General features: G+C 51.3%; 1 protein-coding gene across 1 annotated transcript in view; it reads right to left on the bottom strand.

Moving 5' to 3' along the window:
• NPLOC4 (NPL4 homolog, ubiquitin recognition factor) overlaps positions 1–23,043 on the bottom strand; it is a 32,594-nt gene that overhangs the window by 8,992 nt on the left and 559 nt on the right. The window contains exons 2-12 of the mRNA XM_014956588.1: positions 21,817–21,897; positions 18,672–18,784; positions 17,629–17,808; positions 15,243–15,291; positions 14,343–14,437; positions 13,045–13,168; positions 12,160–12,339; positions 10,605–10,691; positions 8,739–8,810; positions 7,921–8,047; positions 5,563–5,723 (exon numbers count right to left, since the gene is read on the bottom strand). Of these exons, the coding sequence (XP_014812074.1) occupies positions 5,563–5,723; positions 7,921–8,047; positions 8,739–8,810; positions 10,605–10,691; positions 12,160–12,339; positions 13,045–13,168; positions 14,343–14,437; positions 15,243–15,291; positions 17,629–17,808; positions 18,672–18,784; positions 21,817–21,897 (1,269 nt within the window). The remainder of the gene's footprint in view (positions 1–5,562; positions 5,724–7,920; positions 8,048–8,738; positions 8,811–10,604; positions 10,692–12,159; positions 12,340–13,044; positions 13,169–14,342; positions 14,438–15,242; positions 15,292–17,628; positions 17,809–18,671; positions 18,785–21,816; positions 21,898–23,043) is intronic.

The raw sequence follows: 23,043 nt of genomic DNA, 5'->3' as shown, positions 1-23,043 counted from the left end.
TTAGAGCCTCTCGGACCCGCTGTCGGGAGGCAAAGGGAGGAGGTGGAGCAGGAAAAAGGATAGGAGAGAGCATGTCGCAGGGATGGGAAAAGCTTCTGGGTGGCTTTGGGATTTCCATCCGAGGGGAGCAAGCCCCAGTGGCTGCCAGCCAGGAGGGATGCTCCTGGTCCACGTCCTAGGGCCGGACAGCCCTCAGCATCCCATGCCATCGGCCACCCCCACAGGTTTGCTCTCACTGTGGAGCTGGGAGTGTCTCTCCTCTGTCCTTCCCGGGTGTAATAAAGCCCGGTCTTGCTCTTCCCTCTGCCGATTTCCAGGAGCTTTGCCAGGCGGTCCTGCCCCCCTCACATGGATAGAGTGGCCAACACGCAGAACCAAAGCGACTTTTCCAAGAGCAATAGGTCAGTGAGAGTTGAAACCCTTCTCTGGAGACTCCTCAGGAGCTAATCAAGCATCCTCCTCCCCAGAGCAGCTGGGACATTTAAGGCTAAAGGCGGCTTTTCCAGCCCAAAGCAAAAACCCTTGGTAGGAGGCCAGGCAGGGGAAGTCCTTCGCTGCTGGTGCAAACTCCCCCCCAAGTTTTTCCCAAGAAAAGGGATTTCAGAACGAAGGGGAGGAAGCGACACACGTGACAGTGGGGACAGCCTGGCTCAGAGGTAAGTCCCCTTCGGCTCGAATCACAGGGCTCCCCCAGGGCCACACTCGATGGGGACAAAGGGCTCTTTCATGATGCCAGTGCCATCACGAAGGGCTTTCATCTTACACCATCCCACAGAAACTCAGGGGAACATTAAGGCAGCTGTAAAAGGTAGTTCACAGCGAGGATGCCATCTCCGTGTTTGCACTGAGCAGAGACAAACACCTGTGATAAGAGACAAAGCCACCCAGTCCCCAAATCCAATTATTCACGTGTTTCAAAGGGTCTGTAAAACCCAGTAATCTCTTTCCCCCATAAGCTGGGGGGTTGAGATGCCCATGAAGCCAGAGCAGACGGGTCTGTGGGGAGTAGGGAGACAACACCAGGGCACTGGGCTCAGCAGATCGACCGCAGGGAGCTGAGAGCAGGGGGACACGGGAGATTCGGGGGGCAGGAGCCCACGGGGAGGGATCGCAGCTGGCTGGGGCACCTACAAGCAACTTCAGCTCGGAATAAATCACCCCACGGTTTGGAAGATACATCCTTAGCGACGTCAAAATCAACACGGGTATTTTCTAGAGCCAGATGGATGAAGGAGGCGGCTGCTGGAGGGCAGAAGGCAGGGAACAGAGAACGCCCAGGTTTAACACCCAGCTGGGTCCCCCTCACCCGGCTGAGAAACGGGGTGAAGCAGCTGTTTCCACATCATCATCTTTGCTCACAAAGTGAGCAGGTTTAACACCCAGCTGGGTCCCCCTCACCCGGCTGAGAAACGGGGTGACACGGCCGTCGCCACATCATCTTTGCTCACAAAGCGAGCGGTTTTACCCCGATTTGGGCGCCTGTGTCTTGACAAGAGCCATTCCTTCATGAGTTTTGTTGCACTCAACTGGCCAAGAAGCGTGTGCTGGTTGTGCAACCTTCCAACTGGAAACGGCGCCGAGCCGTGACGCTCCGCAGACAACCCAGGAGGGGAAGGGGGATGTTTTCTTCCTTCCTGGCTAATTTTACCTGGAGAGGAACCTCAGAGCAAAGCAACTTGTACTCGCAGTCCCCCAAAGCCCTCGACTTTCACGCTAGAGCACAACTCCAACCTTCCCAGGCCAGGAAAGCAACGGCCGCGTGTAGAAAGCGCGTACTGCCAATTCCACTGGGGTGGTTCCTCTAAGCCGCAGGGCTAGTGGCCAACATAAAGAGAATGGTAAAGAAATACAGAAATCACAAGGCTGGAGGCTGAGGAAAAACGCCTCAACCTCCCGAGGCCGGACAACGGCGGTGCCATCAGTTTTCCTATTTCCATGGAAGAAAAGCCCGTCTGTAACGCACCACGGAGGTGAGTCACGCTCAGGCAGGACCAGCTGCAGCCCCAGGGGACGTGGTGGCCCCTGCTCCGACCCCACCAACACCGAACGTGGTGCAAACCATGGAAAAAAAGGTTTGCTGACCAAAACTGGCCATTCCTTTCTTCACCAGCACCTCCTCGCTGCAGTAAAGTCCCCGAGGCTGCAGCGTGGGTCCTCACAGCCCTCCTGGCCTGTGGAATTATCCATCCAGCTGCACTTCCCAACAGCCACCCCTGGAATAACAGTGCTGGCTGCGAGCAGGGGTAGGAGACACCCTCTCTGAACACCGTGACTGAAGAGCAGTTGTTGGTCACACTTGGCTGGAGACACCACCGGCAGCACCTTCCCCTGCTCGCGGAGCCGAAGGTGAATCCGCTGCCTTCCCCTGCTGCAGACAGATAGGAGACTTCCAAGGGATTCTGCCTCGCATCTGGATGCAGAGCTGTTCTATAAATACATCCACGCCACACAAACACCGGCCTTTCTGGTCCTCGTCCAATTAGAATAAATTTGTAGAGCTCCTTTCATCCTAAAGGGCTTTTCAAATGAACACTCGCACTTTACACAGAAAAATACATAAGGATTTTTCTCTCTACCAGCGATAAGTCCTCTGTCTGAGACAAAATGCAGCAACTACTCAAAAGCACAGCTTTCTTCCCAAAGTTAGCTGGGGGGGGGACACACACAGAGCACAGAGGGGAACCCCTGCATCAAGGACTGGGGAGAAAGCTGCGTGGCTCCTGCAGTTTTGGGGAGAAAAGGGGGAGCAGGGAGCTGGACCCTGAAGCAGCCGCCAGCCCAAGAGCTGGACTCCTCATCCTGCACTGAACCAAGGCTTTGACACCATTGTTGTCACCAACCCAGTAACTATGAGGTAGTGTCTCTGACCTCAAGCCTCGCGCATTTAATGAGACCCCGAAGGTTTTCAGAGCCGGCAGTGACTAAGCTTTCCATTGATTTAAGAACATTCCAAAAAAACGAAGGGATCCGACAGCCAAACACGTTTGAGGCTGAAGGACAATTACACCCGCCAGAGCAGTCCTCAAGCCTTCCTTAAGCACACCACGAAAAAGGCAATTAGGGGGTAGAAGTTATAAAACATATGAAATAAGCTGCAGCCCGACCCAGTGAATCAGTGGTTGATGGAAATTTCCACGGGAGGCTGGAGCCATCCCTTAGCGTTTTGTTTATCTCCCCGCTTCGGATTACGAAGGGGAGTGAAGACCTTCTGGGAACACCCACCAGCTTCCTGCGACTCCGAGCCACCCCGGGTGGCCCACATGTGGGACACAGACCTAGGGGGACCTCCTGTGAGGCTGCACCCCGACCGCGGCACAGCACGGGGCTCCTCCGGAGCAGGACCGTGGCACGCCAGGAGATGAGCTCATCCTCGTGTTTGGGGCCAACCCTTGCACAATGGAGCTCCGCTGTATCTCAATCCGACCTGGATTATCAGCTCCCGAGAGCGAGCTGTCTGCCTGCTGAGGGAAGAGAACACACATTTCCATCCACCTTTCCTCTCCAGCGCTGAATTTAGCCACCAGGTGTTCCTCGCCTTCAGGTGGCGTCAAGACAAGGCAGGAGTTGAGGTTGAAGGGATGGAAGGAGAAGCTGGAGTCCTGTGGGTTGGTCAAGCCAGGCCAGCACATCCCAGTCTTGGTTCAGGGCATAAAAGAGCATTTTGACACGATTTTGACACAAGTTGTCCCAAACGAAGGTGGCTTTGCTTCTCCTACGCTCCTTAACGGACAGGTTTAACAGAGGCAGCAGGAGCGGTGAGTGTCAGACCCAGACAGGAATGAGATAACTAACTCGGGTGATGGATGGCTAATTAGTTGGCGAGCGGCGCCATTAATTAATCCCTCTGTCCTCGGCTCACGGGGCACCAAGGTACACGGGTTTGAGAAGCAGCACTATTAGCCTCCGCAGAGATCCCGTCCCCCAGTTTCTAATATCGGGGGGTTGATACAGGGGGGGCTGAAAATCTCCAGAAACAAGTGTCGAGGGAATAACGACAGTCCATTCATCACTACAGCTGTACCAGAACCTGCCCTGGATGGGTCACCAGCAGCACTCTTACATGATACCTCAAATAAGAGTATTTTGGATCCGCTCTAGATGCACATGCCCCTTGCTGCTCCTCAGGACCAGTTTTTTGGAGTTTGCTGTCCAACCTGAGCATGGGACCTGGGCACAGGCAGCAACCCCAGCACTAAAAGGTAAAGCCAGGAGCACACCCCAGCCCTGCCCCGGCTCCCAGAGCCTTCCACCTTCCTTTTCTTGCAGAGAAGCATGCACAGGACCATCTCTACTCTTGCTCCACAAACTATACTGGGTTTTGTTCCAACTGCTGCCCGGTTGCTGCCCGTGTGTCATCCAGGAGAGAATCCATCCCTGGCACCGCAGAAGGAACCTGCCGCTCGCACCCATCGTACGGCTGTGCAGCGGAGGAGCCTGAACTCATGGACTCACGGAATTGTTGGAGTTGGAAGGGACCTCTAGAGACCCTCCAGTCCAACCCCCCTGCCAAAGCAGGGCTGCCCAGAGCACATCACTCACGAGCATCCAGGTGGGGCTTGAAGATCTCCAGAGAAGGGGACTCCACACCCTCCCTGGGCAGCCTGTTCCAGGGCTCTGCCACCCTCACCCCAAAGAAGTTCTTCCTCACATTGGAGTGGAACTTCCCATGGTCCAGCTTGTGCCCGTTCCCCCTCATCCTGTCACTGGGAACCACTGAGAAGAGTCTGGCTCCATCCTCCTTCAACCCACCCTTTAGATCCTTGTCAGCATTAAGAAGGTCTCCCCTCAGCCTTCTCTTCTCCAGGCTACAGAGTCCTGGCTCTCTCAGCCTTTCCTCATCAGGGAGGTGCTCCAATCCCTCCATCATCTCTGTTGCCCTACGCTGGACTCTCTCCAGCAGTTCCCTGTCTCTCTTGAACCGGGGAGCCCAGAACTGGACACAGGATTCCAGTTGTGGCCTCACCAGTGCAGACCAGAAGGGGAGAATGACCTCCCTCAACCTCCTGGCCACACTCTTCCCTACGCAGCCCAAGATCCCATTGGCCTCTTGGCCATAAGGGCCCACTGCTGGCGCATGGAGAGTTTACTATCTACCACTACCCCCATCCTCGGCTGGGGATTAAAATCAAGAGAGAAGCGTGGCAAATACAGCCAATAAATAGGGGAGAGGAGGTGAATTCGGAGCATCTTGGTGGCTGGAAGCTGGATGCGCATGGAGAGTTTACTATCTACCACTACCCCCATCCTCGGCTGGGGATTAAAATCAAGAGAGAAGCGTGGCAAATACAGCCAATAAATAGGGGAGAGGAGGTGAATTCGGAGCATCTTGGTGGCTGGAAGCTGGATGGCCAGTGGCTACCACTGCACTGGAAGCCATCGTGGCACGTTTACGAGGGGGAACTGGAGCTTATGCAATTACTTTGCGGACATGTGGCGAACGGTTCCTACTGAAAATAGTTCAGACCTCAAAGACATCCTTTCCTGAGCTGGCCATACTGGTTTCCAGACACGCAGCAGAGCCGTTTGTGCAGCTCCCAGCACCCACAGACAGGCAGCTCTTACCTTATAGAAGACGTCAGGCACGTACTGCTCGCTGCTGGACTCCTTGGCGTAGCCCAGCTCGGGGGCGTCCCGACAGGGCAGCAAACACTCGTCCCGGACCAGTGCCATGCACTGATTTGAGACCTGGTAGCCCTCAAAGTGGACCTGGTTGTCGGGACCACCTGGAAAAGAAAAAGGCTGGTTAAAACAATCCCAGAGGAGGGGGATTTGCCCGGCGAAACCCAGAGAGGAACGACTCAAAAGAGCAACGTGAAACATGACGGTCTTGCTAAGAGCGAAGAATGGCGAGATGATACCACCACATGGGAAGTACTTCTAGGCAAGAATCTCCTCTAAGCTCTACTTTTCATTATTAAAACACATTTTCACAGCTTATCTAAGAGGGCAGACCCCCGGAGTGACAGCACGAGTGTTCTACCAGGAACTTAGAGGTGAAGCTGCCCTTTCGGTCGGCTCCTGATGGCATCACCCCCCACTACCCTGCGAGTATCTTCTCTCCTTCAAACCAAAAACGGGGCACACACAGCTCCAGTGAGCCCGTTCCAGTCCATGAGGATTCAGGGCTGGTCACCCAGTAACGTCAGGCACAAGAAGAAAAAGTGTTTTCTCAGCCCGAAATGGATGGCTGGGTGGAAATCTGACATGGAAAGTGGAAATTAAGAGCCTGGCTCACGGGTAGATCACATGCTTGGCGCTTTAATTTGGATAATGTAAGCAACATCAGGTCATGTGTCATTAGAATACAACTGGAAAGAGAAGATACAGACAGATGGTAGGAAAACGTTACTATTTCCAAACGTAGGAATTCAAGAGGGGATAGGAATTAATCCATGCAGAGGATTTAAAGGCAAAGTTGATGCAAACTATCCAAATATATTTATATGGCACAAAAGGAAGGAATCAAGTGTTTAAATAGAAACCTGATGGGCTGATTTAACAGAAGAGAATGAAATTATCTGGAACAGAAAAGAGGAAATATTCGTTTTCTACTCTTTGATCTCTAACCTCAATCACTCACTGCTCCAGAACAAACACTCCTAGAAATTAAACATAGACCAAGACATGGGGAAGGCCTGAAAAAAGCAGCAAGCCATCATTTTCTCGATAAAACACCTTGTTTTAAAACGAAAAAGAGAAAAGAAATAAAAGTAAAAAGAAAAAAAAAAAAGAGCAAGCGAGATACACATCTATCTTTAATGAAAGATGGATGCGTTTAGCAGTCTGGAATGTGCAGGCAGCTGTCTGATTGCACGGGCCTGTTAACTGAAAGAGAGTGTTTTCGCTGAAAAAAAAAGAAAAAGGCTCCGGGAACACTTACAAAACCTGGGCTCAGAGGAGGGAGTATAATATCACACTTTCAGTTTTTATGTTGAATGCTATTTGGAAGTCGTGGGTTTTGGTTTTGGGTTGTTTTTTTTTTTTCTCTCGTTGTGTTAAATAGACCCAGAACCCAGCGTATCTGCTCCAGGGAAATTTTAAACGAACACACGTGTCATCCTGTGGAGAGCTGAGCCTTGAACTTCTACCAGCACAACTCTCCAGCTCTCCCAGCATTTTTTTTTTTTTCTCTCGTTGTGTTAAATAGACCCAGAACCCAGCGTATCTGCTCCAGGGAAATTTTAAACGAACACACGTGTCATCCTGTGGAGAGCTGAGCCTTGAACTTCTACCAGCACAGCTCTCCAGCTCTCCCAGCTCACACCAACATCTCCCCTCGCAGCCTGGGCAGCACTGACCATCCCCCAGCCCCTCTACAGAATTGCTGCAAAACCGCCTAAAATCAGAGGTGACGAAGCCAAAGCGTTTTACAGGCTCCTCTGTTTTATTCAGGCAAACAAAATAATAATTAATAATAATATGTGTTTCCATGCCCGGAAGAGCACAACATCCTACGTAAGGGTTTCCCTGACAGCCACACAAGGGAGATAAAGGTCCCTCCTTTATGCTGAACCAGCCAGAGGAGCTCTCAGGATGTGGATTGCTGTGGTTCTGCACTGCCGCTTTCAGGCAACAGGATTTGGAGCTTAAAGATTGGAAACAGAAAAGGGAGCAACGTTTTTTTTTCCCCCCCTGGCTACGGGCAAAAAAATTGCTTTCCGGATCAGAGAGGTGGATGCTCCAGGTCTGAGCCCCAATTAAGTTTCCTGCAGGGGCCAGGGTAAATAATTGTGCAGAAGACAGCACAAAGAATGAAGAAGTATTTTACTTGATAGAGCAAAGCAAACCCCTCGTTAAATAGGACAGATGGGGACCAGGATGTCTGACTTCTTCTGGCAGAGCTGCGTATTCTTCTTCTATTAACAAGAGATAACTCATGTGTAACCAAGAGGGCTGGGACAAGCCGAGGCCAGTTTATACCTGTAGCCACAACTGTGACAAACTTGGATCCAAAATGACCATCTGGAGAAAGGCGACAGATGTTGGGGTGCTGGTTCTGAAAGTTCCCAGCTGTGATGCACTCTTCTGCACTGAGATAATACGTGTCCTGAGGGAAGAGCAGAGATGTCAATAAAAAAAAAAAAAAAAAAAAAAAAAAAGGACAATGTGCTGTAGCCCAGACCTATTTCCTTGGTCTGCAGCCAAAGAAAACTACCAACACCCCAGTAAAACACGCTTTCGTAGAATGTTGCTGCAGAAACTGGGGAAAGAATGTGACATGTCAGCTCTCCAGCCCTGAGCCTGGCTCTCACCACGAGGACTATCCCGCTCCTAGTTCCACCCACTTTTACACACCTTCATTTTTTTTTAATTTTTTTTTTAAACAGGGTTTCATTTTCCAAATAGGGATATCATTGATTTTAGACTTACAGGAAGCTGCGAAGGTCAGAGTCTGAGCCACGTACACCTCAGCAAGCCCAGCCCATTGGAACATCCTCTGGCTGAGTCACTTTTGCTCACAGGGTTTGCCCCTCACACCACCCCGTTTCCCTCCACTCCGCCAAATTCCCTTCAATCCCAAGCAGCATTTTCTGAAAAGCAGAGGGGGTGAAGGACTGGGGGCAGCTTCAAACCCCAAGTTCGAACTCCTTTTTGCGTAGAAGCTTCTGAAAAACCCACATGTCCCAAGAATTCCAGTCCCGGCGTCACCTCCAGCCCTGGCTCCGTGCTCTGCTTGGCACGGTGACACAAACCCCCTGGCACCAGCTGCTGGAACCAGCCACACACTTGAATCTCACCTTGTTTCTGCTGTATCGAACAGTCCCTTTCCGTGTGTCTTCAGAGACCAGATCCGTAAATATCCAGCCAACCTATAAAGAAGTGTTACGGAGAGAGAGTCGCTTTAAGACAAAAAAAAAAAGAAAATTTAAAAAAAAAAAAAAAAACACACACAACCAAAAGAACAAACCCAAACCCCAAACCAGAAGAGAGCTTATACATTTCTCCTAGCAGGACAAGATGTTCTTGGCTGCTCATGCGGCCCTGCTGTACGCTGCCTGAAGGAAATGGCTCTCCCAGCTGTGCCGGGCTCATTTGAATCCGATTTCCAGGAGCAGCCTTGCCAGCTGGCCGGCCGGGGGCACCTGCAGCTTTATGTTTCACTATGGAATATTTTCTTTTTTTTTTTTTTTTTTTTTTTTTTTTTTTTTTTTTTTTCTTTTTTTTTTTTTTTTTTTTTTTTTTTTTTTTTTTTTTTTTTTTTCATGGAAAGATCTGGAGGCTGCAAGAGGCCTCTCAGCCGCTACCTCCTCCCACCCACAGCAAAAAAAAGCATTTCCTATTGAGCGGGGAGAGCGGGGCAGGAGGGGCAGCGCCAGCAGATGACAAAGCAGCTCACATGATCTCATTTTGAAGCTCGCTGGTTAAGATAAAGCTCATATGTTCCCACCGGAGTATGATTCATTCCAAATCGGAGCCTGCTCCCATCCAAAAAAACCCCACATTCCAGCTCTCCTCGCGGTGTTTGCACACAGGAGTGGGGATGTGTACACACACACCGCTGCGTGAACCCGGCCGCACACACGTGCTGCCAACAGCCAGGAGCTCCCCCAGAATTAACCCTTCCGAGGAGGAACCAGCTCATCCAGGCTCCCAGCAGAGCCCAGACAGGCAAAAAAATCCACAACCAGCAGTGGGTTAACGTGTTAAGTCCCATTGATTAAAAATATCTGATGTGAGAAGCAGAGGAAAAGCAGGGAAATAAATAACACACACACACAGAAGCTTTGCTTCAGACACTGGCAAAAAGAGAAGCAGAGGAAAAGCAGGGAAATAAATAACACACACACACACGCAGAAGCTTTGCTTCAGACACTGGCAAAAGGCAGAAGATCTTATCTTTGGAGAACAAAAAGCCCTCACCACAGATGTTTACAGTCTACTGTGCTGAGCCTTTTCTGATTTGTGTTTTCGTTAGCAAGTCAAATCTTGTTTGTGTACGTCTCATTCCTGGCATTCACACAAACCAAAAGATTTCCCTAACCGGAAAAATAATCGGCACAGGTTTGAGAGACGTCAGGGAACCAGCGGATCCCAACGCCCACAGGTCCTGATGGGGCAGGAGAGGACAGGGGCTCGGCTACTGGGGGACTGGCCACCTCTAAAGGCACGTATAGATGAACTGGCCGGTTGCCTGAGCAGCACCGAGAGACAGGACCCCCCAGAGGAGAATAAAAAAAAACAAGCAGGAGCCTCCGCTCCTGAAATTGGAGCACCAATTCTGTCAAAATGAAGAACAAACTCGGGAGGCAACTCCAGCTACATCTGCGCCAAATTAGCACTCGACGGGGAGATGCTACCAGGAACGGCTCTTATCTGAGGAGAAATAAAGGGAAAATTGTGTTTCTGCTTCTTTGCTACTCCCTTTGATGTCGTTCATGACAGAGGACTGCTGACTTCAGCTGCACAGCCCTGCGAGATGCTCGTGCTCAGGAAAACGCTCCCGTTTTGTTTTTCATACCTAAAAGCCTAAGAGCTCCCGACACTTAAGCCAGATTTTAGGCACACCCAAACGGGCCCAAATAACCCCGTGGAGCTGACGAGAACCGCCGACGACTTTTCTTCATCGCCAAAGAAAGAGGCACGAGATCTGACAACATCCTAACCTTTCTCAGTCCCAGCTTTGCAGCGATCTCGTCCACAACCTCGGCTTTCGGATCTTCCAGGATCTCCAGGCTGTTCTGCGTACCGATCTGCAGCAAAGGAAAACTCACTAGTAAAACAGAACAGGAAAAACCCCAGCACACAGCCATTGTCAGGAGGGAGGAAGGGGTCTAGATTTCCCCTTCGGCGTTACCACCGACTGGTTTCACCCCAGAGACCTCCTCTCCTCCCAGCCCCATCCTGTCGGAGCCCTTCAGCTCCGGCTGCAAACCGCGTCGGGGTTTATGAATGAAAGACTCAGCACTCGTAAACAGGCACTGCTGTTGCCCAGCGCTTTGGAAAAGGCAAGGGGTTCTATAATTTTTCCAAAGCTCTTGGAAAAAGAGTGCTCAAACTGCCAGTTTCATACCGCCGTTTTGTTTGTTTGAACCTTTGAGCAGTGAATCCAAGAAGGGGCGAATCCAAGAGCGCACGCTCCGGAAAACACAGCTCCATCTGGGTGCATTTTGGGGGGAAGCTCTCTCGTGTGGGGAGATGCCGTGCCAAGAAGCAGGGCAGAGACTGCTCACCAGGCGAGGAAAAGCTGCCTCCCTTTTACCCTGCACAACCAGAAGCATCTGAACTTCCAAAGCAGGGACTTTACAGCGAAACCGAAAAAATAGAGGGCACGGCTCTGCCCGTGCTGGGAAGAAAGGGAAGAACTGATAAAAAGGCTTTGCCATTCTGCTCTCACACACACCCTCCCAAAGATCCATTTGTTCTTTTCCACTGACAAATCTGTTGCGTTCGACTCCAGCCAATGCTGCAAAAATCATCCAGAGGAAGCAAACATAGGACCCGCCATGATATGTTTGTACACAGTGTCTGCACTTTGAAAAGCGGCTTTGATCAGCGGCAAAGAAGCCAGTAGGCAAATTCAAACTTCCAAGGCGAGCCTTGTGTTGTGGGCAGAGTGGCTTTTCCATCTCCATTTTCAGCTCTCCGACACCCAATTCAGGGTTTGGGTTGCCCGGGAGGCCGGACCCACTTCTGGCTGCAGGATCCCAGATCCGAGCGCGGTGCCGTGCACCATCTAGTGGGGACTCCCCTGCTCCGAGGCATCAGGTCTCATCAAGGCAACAAGACTTCATTTCTCTCTAATTAAACTGCTTACATTTTCCCAGGGAGCTGATAAGAAATTGAAGCAAGAGCCACAACTTGTTTTTTTCCTGGTATGGAATTTTGTTTTCAAGCCGCTCCGTACCATAACCTTGGAAATGCAGCCATCGAGGAAACACATAAAATGAAATCTACTGCTATGAATTCTCTCCAGCTTTAAACTGTCTGAGCACAGAGTAGTGTAAAATAAAGTGTAAAAATAACAAAGAGCAAATTTAGGTTTGAAAATTCTTTCAGTGGCCACAACACACGCAAAGATACAAATCACAACACCCGTTTCACGGGACCGTTTTCCTTATGGAGCTGCAGTTGGAAACAGTTTCCCAAACAAAAACGTGTTTCTCTGTTTCCCCATTATTTTTATGAGTTGACACTGATGCCAGAGCATCCAGCTTTTACCTGGGGGGGTTCGTAGATGGCAGCGACCTCCGCCCGGATGCCCAGAGGGATGTCCTTGTGCTCGGTGTACCGGCCGTACAGGTACCCGAGGTGTTGGTTTCCTGTCTTCCGCCAGAAGTCGAGGAAGCGATCTGCAATTGTGTGGTTCTCAAACATGATGTTGTCAACATGCCTGTATTTCTGTTTGACAAAGTTCAAGCGTCAGGCCATCCTCCACTGGCTCCGTCCCCTTTGCCCGTCGCCGTCCCCAGAGACTCCCCGCTGCTGGGACACGTCACCCCTCACAGCAAAATCCTGCCGGAGCAGGGACAGGGACAGGGACAAGGACAGGTCCCTCCCTCTCCCTCTGCTGCCTCCAGCACTGCTCAAACCCACCACAAAGAACCCACCACAGGCTGGAGTGTGGGGAAGGGCTGAGCACCCCCAGCGTCTGCTGCCTCCAGCACTGCTCAAACCCACCACAAAGAACCCACCACAGGCTGGAGCGTGGGGAAGGGCTGAGCACCCCATTAGCTCGGCTTCTTTGGCAGGGCCCTTAACCCCAAGAGCCTTTGCAGTGAGAAAAAGGCAGTGGAATTTAAGAGGAAACAAGAAGAAACAGCGAGTGGCCATTTGGATCCCCTGAGGAGCAAGAGTGGGGACTCATCGCTAGCGGTGCCAGCTCAGATGGCCTCCACGTTAGGAGGAAACTGCTGAAGCAGATACATTTTGGAGTCCTTTCCTGCAAGGACTGACGACCTTAACAGCCATTTCCCCCAGAACTGCCAATACGCAAAGGCTTCTTGCTCCAAGTTGGCCGTTCTTGAAGTCATCTCTCCAAAAATAAAAGCCAAGTCCCTTCTCTCTCAGCTGGAAGCACGAGGGCTCCCCCGAGCTCCGGCTCACCTGTCTGTTGAGGGTGATGGCACTCGGCTGGCACTTTGTGCAGATGCCTTCTGGCCACGGAGGGTGCCCTTCGCAGCCCGATTTGATCTTGCAGCTGATGTTTTCCAGGGCAACAAATTTCCCCCTGCAAGAAAGAAAAGAGAAGGCTGCTGTTACCACAGTAAACGCTTCTCAAAGTGGCTGGAAAGATCAGAGGGCAGAGGAGAGAGGGTGGCACCAACGCTTTGCATCTCCAGAGGGTCTCAAAGCAAACTCCCAAGGAGGGGGATGCTCCCAGTAACCTCTGCTGCCCACTTTGTGAGGGACCACCCCGAGATGTGGTCCCCAACTCAGCTCTGAGGCAGATAAATCGAGCAAGAATCAGAAAACTCATGGGGCCCTGCTTAAATAATTTACACAGCACCTGGGAAGCAACAGATGATACCACCAGGACAAACGAGAGACCCTTTCACGTGCACAAGGCTTCCTGTGAAGAGAAGTTCCCTTCAAACCAAAGTACGACAGAATTGAGATGCATCTCATGACAACGTTAAAAAAAATCCCACTGGCATTTAGGAACAGGAGGGAGAAGGTGACACCTCTGTAACTTATTCAGAGGAGCTGCATTTCAGAATGCAGTGGGTTCCCCAACAGCACCGAAGGGGACTTTAGATCCTTCGCTGTGCACGTGCATCCCAGCGAGGAATAAAGAAATAAATACTTCTTGGAGTGCTTCCCCTCTGGTCAGGACTCGTCTGGCCTGAGCCAGTGCAGCATCCTCCGCCCCAGCACGGGGCAGGACACCCCATTTCCCAGTTAATGGGGGTGAACTACAGCCCCGGGGCAAAAAAGGGGTTCACTAAGGACACACAGAGCACGGGACAGAGCAGAATCAGGCCCTGAGGAATGTTAGGCTTGTCCTTCTGTCCTGTTCATGTCTCTGGGTAAGAAAAGCCACTTGTGAATCAAAGCTCCCCAGGTCCACCACGGTCCCAGTGTCTCTCTGCGAGGCTGGAGAGCTTGGTGTAATTAGGGAACCTCTTTCCTTCCATCTGGCCCTCTCATTCCATCAGTAGTGCTTCCTGGAAGCAGTTACGTTGCGAAAGGGAAATGGAAAGAGACAGATTTAATTTCATTTTTTTCTCCTGCCTTTTTTTCTTTTTCTTTTTTTTTTTTTTTTTACCATGTTGTTTTTCTCCTCAGTTCGCCATTTAACAGCTGCACCCAACCCTACTCCAGTGAGACCCCTCTGTACTTTCATTTGTATTTTAACAAAGAGAAGCTCCAAGTAGATTCCCTTAAAACACGGATTTTCTTACTTGTCTGCCCCTCCGGTCAGCTTCCTGATGTAGGCATGGAACGACATATGCTTCACAGGAGGGTCCAGATGGTTTAAATAATCCTCATCAAAAGGCTGCCAAAAAACACCACACAAAAAGAAAAGCCAGGTCAGACACCTGTCTGATAATACATCCATCACTAAACAAATGGATGTTCTAGAGTCAACCCCACCGGCTCCCAATGTGGAAACAATCAAGAAAATTTAGGCTCATTTTCAAGGCAGCTACTACCGCGCTAGGAACAGCGGGGCCGTACAACGGCGCCTTTTATTATCGCCTCCCACCTTTACAACAGATTGGCTCCACAAATCACAACGAGCCTCAAAGGCAACATGCTTTTCCCTTTCAATATCTTCACACCAAACAAAAAAAAAAGCCCAGCTGCTCAAACGCGGCCAAAGAACTTCCAGAGCACACGGCAGGGAGCAGGGGAACAGCCATCCTGGCTCGCAGCGACTTCTGAGGGATCACTGCTTCGTGCCATAAATTATTTAGCTTAGCACATTTGTAGGCGTTACTAAAGCTGCCTTCGACCTGAATAATTTGTGGTTCAACTGGGAAGCGCTGGGATCCATGAGAGAGGGGATGAAACGAGAAGATCCAGGCAAGAGTGAAGAGGGAGGAAAACTGGAGCTTTTCTAAAGCACTTTCTGTTAAACCCTTTACTACAGAAAACCAGAGTGTTAACTGAATAAACCCAGGGTCACGAAGGCTCAGAGCTTTAGCAGTCCTGGATGCTGGTGCCTGGCAGGATTCTGACCCAGAGCTGCTGTCTCTACGTGGGCAGCACCCTGAGGGAATGGTTCATACTAGAAGAACCCAAATCCAAGAGGATGTGCTTCTGTGTGACTTCCAAGAGCACTTTTTCGGGGCTCTTACCTCCAGGGGAACGCAGTGCACACATTTACCCAAGGGGCCGTGGCGACACCTGTGCAAAGAGAAAGAAAAGTAGTGACAAACCTTATTTAATAACGGAGAATTCAGACTGTAAAAGTTGCTCTAGAGTTTTGAGGCAGAAGATCTGTGCAATCGTACGGCTCTGAGCGACTCCCCACCCACCAGGGAATATTACAGAGGGGTCACCGCAAGATAATTTCACATAAAGAGGCAGCAACAGCTTCAGGTTAAACCTGAGAGTCGTCCTGGGTCAAGACCAAACCCTCCTGATGCCCGTGGCCCTGGCAAGCGGCTCCGCTCCCCAAATGGCCACATGAACCCACGTCAGGTCACAGCTTCTCGGGTTTTACAACCCTGAGCTGTGGTTGCCTTTCAACCCAAAGAATTTGAAATGGCCGTGGTAAGGCTGCCCTGGGTGGTTTGAACAAAAAAGACAACCAAAGTATTCATCCTTTATCAGGCGCTGGAGGACGGTCTGGAACAACCAGGGAAGGACGTGTTTATCGGGCAGATAAAGACCTGCTGGGTAAAGTTACAAAACAGAGGGGGAAACGTCTCCTTTTGAGGCCATGGCTTTAAAAAAAAAACAACCCAAACCAACAACAACAAAAAAATCCCTCCACACCCTTTGCCCCAGCACTTGGTCAGAGCGAGATTTCAAAGGAAAGCCTCTAGAGAGGAGCCTGGACGTTGGCTCTTGCAAAGACAAAAATGGATGGGATCCAGTTGCAGCCTCGCTTTTAACCAAGTATCGTGGAGATAATGTACAGAAAGGGCTGCTAATGCACTCAGCCCAGCATCCCTCTGCCTTCAGATTGCTACTCACAAACACAGGAACAAGCCCAGACACACTCTTTTTATCATAAATATCCACCGCTGCGCTCTGGCTCCCTGCTAGGAACAATACCTTCATTTATTCTTTTGAAAAATGTGGTGGAGTTAAAGACAATGTTTTTTGCCGTGGAGTGGTGGGTTTTGCCTTTATTGTTTCAATAATGTGCCATTTCCCTCGTTTCTCCTCAGCCTGAAAAGGTTAGATAGGATTTTCCACGTAAAGGCTACCTCTCTCCAAACTTCCTCGGGAGCTGCGGCGCTAAAGATAAACCACAGGGAAGACAACACAACGGGGCAGGGCCAGCTCTTCTCTCGGAGCAGGAATTCCTGATTGCCTTTAAAATTTTCACTCCCACCCTTTCAGAAGTTTTTTTGCAGAGGGGTCCAGCCCCAAGCTAACAACCAGTACAGACCCCAGGCCAGGAGCCAACTGGGACGTCGTTAATGATGAGCAATTAAAAAAAAAACCCAACCATCCAGACAGAGGATGTTTTAGCAGCACCAGTGCAGATTTACGGTGGTATTATTATTTTTTTACAGAAAGTACAAGCTGCTTTGTTTACCTAAGCCTCTTGCAGCTAAAAGTTTTGGCAAAGCTGGGCTTTGTTGCATTTCTGTGAGGCAAATGGACTCCCCGGGTTCAGAGAAAGGCACGTGATGGAGAGGAAGCCAAAAACGAAGCAGGCAGAGACCCAAGTCCCGCTTCCACGTTGGATAATTCCACTCGTTCCCTTCCCTTCTGTGTTTTTCCTTTAGGAGGAACAGTGGGATCTGAGGACACAGAAGGGACATCCTGGGTGAGGTGCCACATGCAGCCACCCCAGTGCCGAGGACGGTGACGCAGGGTTGAGCTGGCACTGCCCAGGTGGCTGGGAAAGGTGTCAGAGCTCGGATCTCCACGATTTAGAAAACAAATCCACCCTCGAGGCTCACCCACCGTGGCTGGGTGATGCTGAGGCAGCAGCTTGGGCTCAACTCAAGACCTGGCCCTGCCACCCCGTCACCTCGGGACCCCAAGGACGAGGAGCAACATATTGGGACCATATGGAACAGAAGCTCCTGCAGACAGCAGGCTCCTGCTTATTAAGCAACATGCCACACACGGAGCACAACCGAATATTTCTGCACAGCGCCAGCTGCCAGGACATCCCGGGGAAGAATTCAAAGTATTCATTTTAATCTAGAGAGCTCCAAATGTTTTTAAAGGAGCACAAAACACACACTCCCAAGTCCCATAGCAGGGGCCACCTTGATCAGAACAATAGATGCTCTGAGTGAGTCCTTCCTGGCAAAGACCCTGGGATTTTGGTATCTGCTTCCTTCCTGGCCTCACCAGAGCTTGATTTAACCTTCCAGGACAATGGCAAGGGTTGTTTTCCCTTGTGAACGTTTCAAAGGGAGCGAGGGATGGAGCAGTGGCTCGGGGGGCAGTTCCCACAGCACGTTTCCTGGCTGCTGGTTTCAGACAAGATGTTAGAGGAGCTTTGGTGAGGCCACAGATGCGTCGGCAGAAACAAAATCCACCCGTACTTACAGCTGTGGGTCTCGGTTTCGGTAAATCTTCCCATCCTGTTTGCTCAGATACTGGTCGATCTCATCTTCCACCACCTGGGGGGCCCCCACAGGCCGCAAACTTTGGGAGACAGAGGTGTCCATGATCTCTGAGGAGGAGCCAGCTGGGCTCGAGGGGTAGAGAAACAGCATATCTCCGTGCCTGCGGGTGGGGAAACACAACACAAGAGCATCAGGAGCTGCTCCTGGGCAGCAAACCTCCCCGACCATGGAGGAACGTGTCATTTAGCACAGACTACACACAGACTAGCAAACGTGGCCCTCTGCAGCCATTCCAGTAGCCACCTCTTACTGCTGCTTGGGTCATTTGCACAACAAATCTTTTCATCAAGAGGGGAAAAAAAGGTGAAGAAAAAGGCAAAAGGAGCCTTTGGAGAGAAGCAACAGCTCCAGCAGGGAAAAGGACCAGCGCGGATCCCTCCAGTCACAGCTTTCCCGAGGCAGCTGCCAGCGCTGACACATTCAAGCGACACATTGCCCGCAGTGGTAACAGCTCTTGTATTTTTAACCAGTTTAACATTATTCTTGACGTGAACAGAACGGAGACGTTCCCAACCCAACGTGAAGAGGCTGCAGCATTTGGCACCTCTGATCTCCCTCGGTGCCCGGCTACAGAAGGCAGGAACCCTGGCTTCTGCTCAGGGGACTACCAGACTCAGGCACTGATGCAGGAAAAAAAAGGCTGGTGTGAGTGAGAGCAGGGATGAGGGCGTTTGCCAGGGGCTGGAAACGAGCAACCAGGAGGCCTTTTGCTGCCTCAGAGCAACGAGCAAACACAAGGCAAGAAGTGACCAAAGAGATGGTTGTCACAGCCTGGCACGTACTCATTTTGATCGCCCCCATTTCGGCACGGCAGTCAAGCTTGCCCCTTCCCATCAGCTGAAAGCCAAGGTTGCCTTCTGCTGGCCAGCTGGGAGGGAAGAGTCCAGGCCAGCCCAGGGAAGAGACACCTCATTGTACAAAGACACCCCCCTTTGTCCCCCAGCCCGCTCGGTCAGGACTCACTTGATTTTCAGTAAGTTGAGGGATTTGTTTTGCGAGGCCGTGATCTCTCCCGTCCTGTTTCTATTGGTGTAGACAGAAAACCCATTATTCGTGAAACCAAATTCTTTTGCAACCTGAAAGAAGAGAGAGAAGAATGACAAGGTTTAAGAAACCTCACACCCCCAGTCAGACGCTGAAAGCTGCTCAGAGCAAGCAGGAAATCCAGGGAACTTCTATTGCAAAAATTTAGCAGAATTCATCTGCGTCTCTGAAGAGCGCAGGAAAACGGAGAAAAATAGAACCACTTAGTAACACGGGCAATTAAAAAAAGCAAGTTAAACACAACGTGTCTCTCACTCACACAATATAAATGCAGTATTTTATCTAAATCCAGGCAAGAGCTGTCACGACAAAAGGAGGGAAACTTTCCTCTCCATGATCCCAATTCTCTGGCTCACACCAGCCACGTCATTCCCGTCTCCCTACGAGCAGAATTCCTCGCTCCAGGTCTTCACCTCTGAGAACTTCCCCTCACAACAGCCACCTCCAGGTCCCCAGGCAGATTTTTGTCTCTGCTCCTCCTCACACCAGTTCAGTTTTAAGGCTGCTTTACTCTGAATCAGTCAAACGCCCTTTCACAGCAACAGCAATTTTCACATTTGGCCACTTAAAAACACAATCAGTTTAAAAGCGACGCTAAAAATTTCTCTAGGTGACAAGTTTCTTCCTAAATTCTTGTTAATAGTCTTTTTTTTTTTAAATAAGTACATCTCCCTGAGGCTTTGGTAGGACTCGAGGACAGTGACTGCTCAAGGGACAAATCCAACGAGCCACACACAGAGCTGTCCCACGAGCAAAGCCACGGGAAGCAGTTTCTCTATCGTCACCTTTGCTGCCATTTGTCATCTGCTGTTTGAGTGGAATCATGATTTCCAAACTTCTCCTGCATTAACTTTCCACCTGCCAGAGTCAAACTTCGGCTCGTCAGGCCACAGACCTCACCAATGGTTTTTTTTTGGGGGGGAGAATGGGGAGGGAAATTCCAAAATACATTAAACAAAAGCCTTGAGTTAGTTGCTAACTCATTTCTCACCTGACCGCACCCCAGCGTTTACTGTTAGCATCCTTCCTGAGGATGTGCTACAAAAGGCAGATTTTTGAGACCCTTATTGCTCTGAAATGCACTTTCTTGCACACTTTTGCAGCTTCTCTGAAGTCATCAGTGAGTAAGACTCAGGAGGTGATCACTCCCCTGGACTGGGCACTGGTGAGGCCCCACCTCGAGGGCTGTGTCCGGTTTTGGGCCCCTCACCACAAAAAAGACCTTGAAGGGTTGGAGCGGGTCCAGAGAAGGGCAACGGAGCTGGTGAGGGGTCTGGAGCACAAGTCTGATGAGGAGAGGCTGAGGGAGCTGGGGGTGTTCAGCCTGGAGAAAAGGAGGCTGAGGGGAGACCTTCTCGCTCTCTCCAACTCCCTGAAAGGAGGGTGTAGCCGGGGGGGGGTCGGTCTCTTCTCCCAAGTCACAGGCGATGGGACAAGAGGAAACGGCCTCAAGTTGCACCAGGGGAGGTTCAGGTTGGATATTAGGAAAAGTTTTGACACAGAAAGGGTTCTTAAGCCTTGGAATGGGCTGCCCAGGGAAGGGGTTGAGGCACCATCCCTGGAGGTGTTTAAAAGCCGGGTTGACACAGAGCTTAGAGACATGGGTTAGTGATGGGTTTTATCAGAGTTAGGTTGATGGTTGGACTAGAGGATCTTAAAGGTCCCTTCCAACCCAGACAATTCTATGATCGAGGAGGAGGTCTAAGTTAATTGCTAGCATAGAAGCAGCAATCTGATGCCTGTTTAATTCCAGCTATGGAGCTAAACACAAAACCCACCATATGGATTAACATTTCAGCATTAAAACCCACGGCTATTAATACGCACAGATCTTCGGTGGTAAAATTTGCAACTTCCCTCTTTCAACTCAGCCCTATATTAGGAAAGAAACCCCAAACATTTCTTGTGCTCAGCTCAGCAAGAGGATCCAGCTTTCCCCAGATCGACAGGCAATTTCAGTGAGTGCTGGTGCTTTTGTTCTGCCGGGCAGTGGTACAAGCAGGATTGTTCCACGTCGCCTCGGGTAATATGAACCCTTGAAACTGAGCAGCTCCTTTTGCACAGGTTCCAGAGACTTCTTTTTTTTTTTTTTTTTCTTTTTAATATATTTTTTGAAATCAATGCTTTTTCCCTGAGGTGAGACTGCTCAGAGACTGCAGAGAGTGTCTCTGACCCAGCCCCGAAATCGGTCTGATGGGGATTGCTGTGGTCTGGGCTCAAGCTTCCAACAAAGCCAATGACTCACAAACAGCAGAAGGTTTCGGGCTGCTCCTCTTCCCCCTCGCAGGGGGAAAGGAAATCTAGCTGACTAAAGAATGGCCCTTCAGGCAAAGGAACACAAAGTACTCCTCTTATGAAGCAAAGAAATCCTAATCTGAGGGTTCCAGGTTACAGCAGAGTTCCAGAAGGGAAGGAAAAGGAGAAACTGCTCACTTTTAAATAGGAAACATTAAATACTGAGCAGTTGCATCGGACAAAAGAACAAGCTACAGCCAAACCTGACAGCTCCCCCGCTCAGTGTGTTCCCCTCATCCCAGGGTAGAAATCTTTCCCAGGAGACCCCGAAGGCTCTCACATCACCTTAAGACTTCGCCTTAATTCCTTCCTTGCTCTCTCCAAAACCACAGCGGAAAACCAGTGGCAGACAGAGCACATCCAAATGATATTCAAGATGCAAATCAAGCAGCTGAGTCTCAACTGGATCACGCCTGAAGAGGCCAGTCCCTCCCAGCAGGCTTCAACCATCAACCAGCTTTCCTATGGCGTTGTCAGCCTCTGCTTCCCCAGCTGCTGGTGCTTCAGGAGAACACTAAAACCTCCTCCTCCCCCAGGAAAGCTCCCACCCCAGGAAACTCCAACTGAAAAGCTGAGTCAGTTTTCTCCTTAAATGTTGCTATTCTCCCTTTGGAATGGCAACGAGAAAACCGGTTTTGGCTACACTGATAAAAACACCATTTTCCACACAGTGTGCTGATCCTCGCTGCCATCGGTGCGTCCGCCCAGTGAGGTGACACCCGTGTCTGCCATGAGCAGGGGGGGGACGGCGCCAAGGGGCTGGGGTTACCTTCTTGAGGAACGTCGCCACCGTTTCTCTCTTGGTGGCCGTGATGCGCTTCACTCCCTCGGGCGACTGCACGCGGATTATCTGTGGGGAGAAGAGGAGAGCCCTGGTCAGTGACAGGGACAGAGCCCACCCTGGGCCCGAAGCCACGTCGAAGCCCCCCGCGTGCCCCACCGCTCCTCCCCTCCTGCTTTTAACACCGCTGCTCCTCAGCAGGGCGGGTAAATGCAGAAGGAAGTAATTTGCTGGCGGCGTGGTGGCACCGGCCGGTGTCTGCAGGGTGCAGGGACAATCACCCCAACGCACGGGGCACTGCCAGGAGCTGGCACCGAAAAAAACGCTAACGCTGCTTTTTCGGTCCAAAGCTCTGACCTCAGAGGCGGAATTAAAACTCTCAGGAGGGTGAATCAGAGCTTCCAGCGGAGCGATTTATTCGGTGCCCACACACAAGCACTGGTCGAACTGGTGCTAATGGGCTCCTGCGCCGTCGCGGTGTCTCAGCCCTCCTCACCGCCGCGCAGCTTCCATCACTAATGACAAGCCCAGAGGAGCCACAAGGCTCGGGCTGTTCCTCTGAAACACTCCACAGCAGTTTTGCTGCAGCCTGGAGTCAGAAAGGGGGGAAAACTGGCAGCTTTTGGGGCAAAAAAACAAAAGCCAGGGACAAGTCTTCACGTAGTGCCAAAGAAGTGGCAAATGTAAATGTCAGGGGAGCGGAGAAGTGACTCCAGTTGCTCCAAGGAGAATGTTCACCCGCTGAAATGTAACACGGAGCCGCGCTGGGGACGGCAGTGTGTGTGCTGAGAGGGGGGACACAAGGGACGGGGGACACGGGGGGGCTGTTGGTGTCCCCGCACCACCCTGCAGGAGCCCCTTGACACCATCCCAGCCTTCAGCAGGGGAACAAGCCCACCCTGAGGGGAGCGGGAGACCCTGACGGGACCGACGAGCCCCTTCCCCGGCCCAGACCGGGCACCTTCCCCCGGGACGTCCCCGCTCGAGGCCCAGCGGGACCCCGCTCCCAAACCCCGCACTCTCCCTGGGGCAAAACCACGGGGAATCCGTCCAGGGCCCGGCTCTGGGGGGGCGTAGAGGGGACGGCCGGGGCCGGACCCGGGGGTGCTGCACTCCCGGCGGGACGCCCCGTCCGTCGGGGCCGGCTGTGCCCGGTGCGGTCCCACCGGGGTGCGGGAAGGGGGGGGTGGGATGGCGGCCCGGCCCCGCCGCCCC

The sequence above is a fragment of the Calidris pugnax genome, unplaced genomic scaffold, assembly GCF_001431845.1.
Source record: "Calidris pugnax isolate Ruff unplaced genomic scaffold, ASM143184v1 scaffold312, whole genome shotgun sequence".
Lineage (NCBI taxonomy): Eukaryota > Metazoa > Chordata > Aves > Charadriiformes > Scolopacidae > Calidris > Calidris pugnax.
The sequence above is the reverse complement of the archived record's forward strand: the minus strand, read 5'-3'. Positions and strand labels throughout refer to the sequence as shown.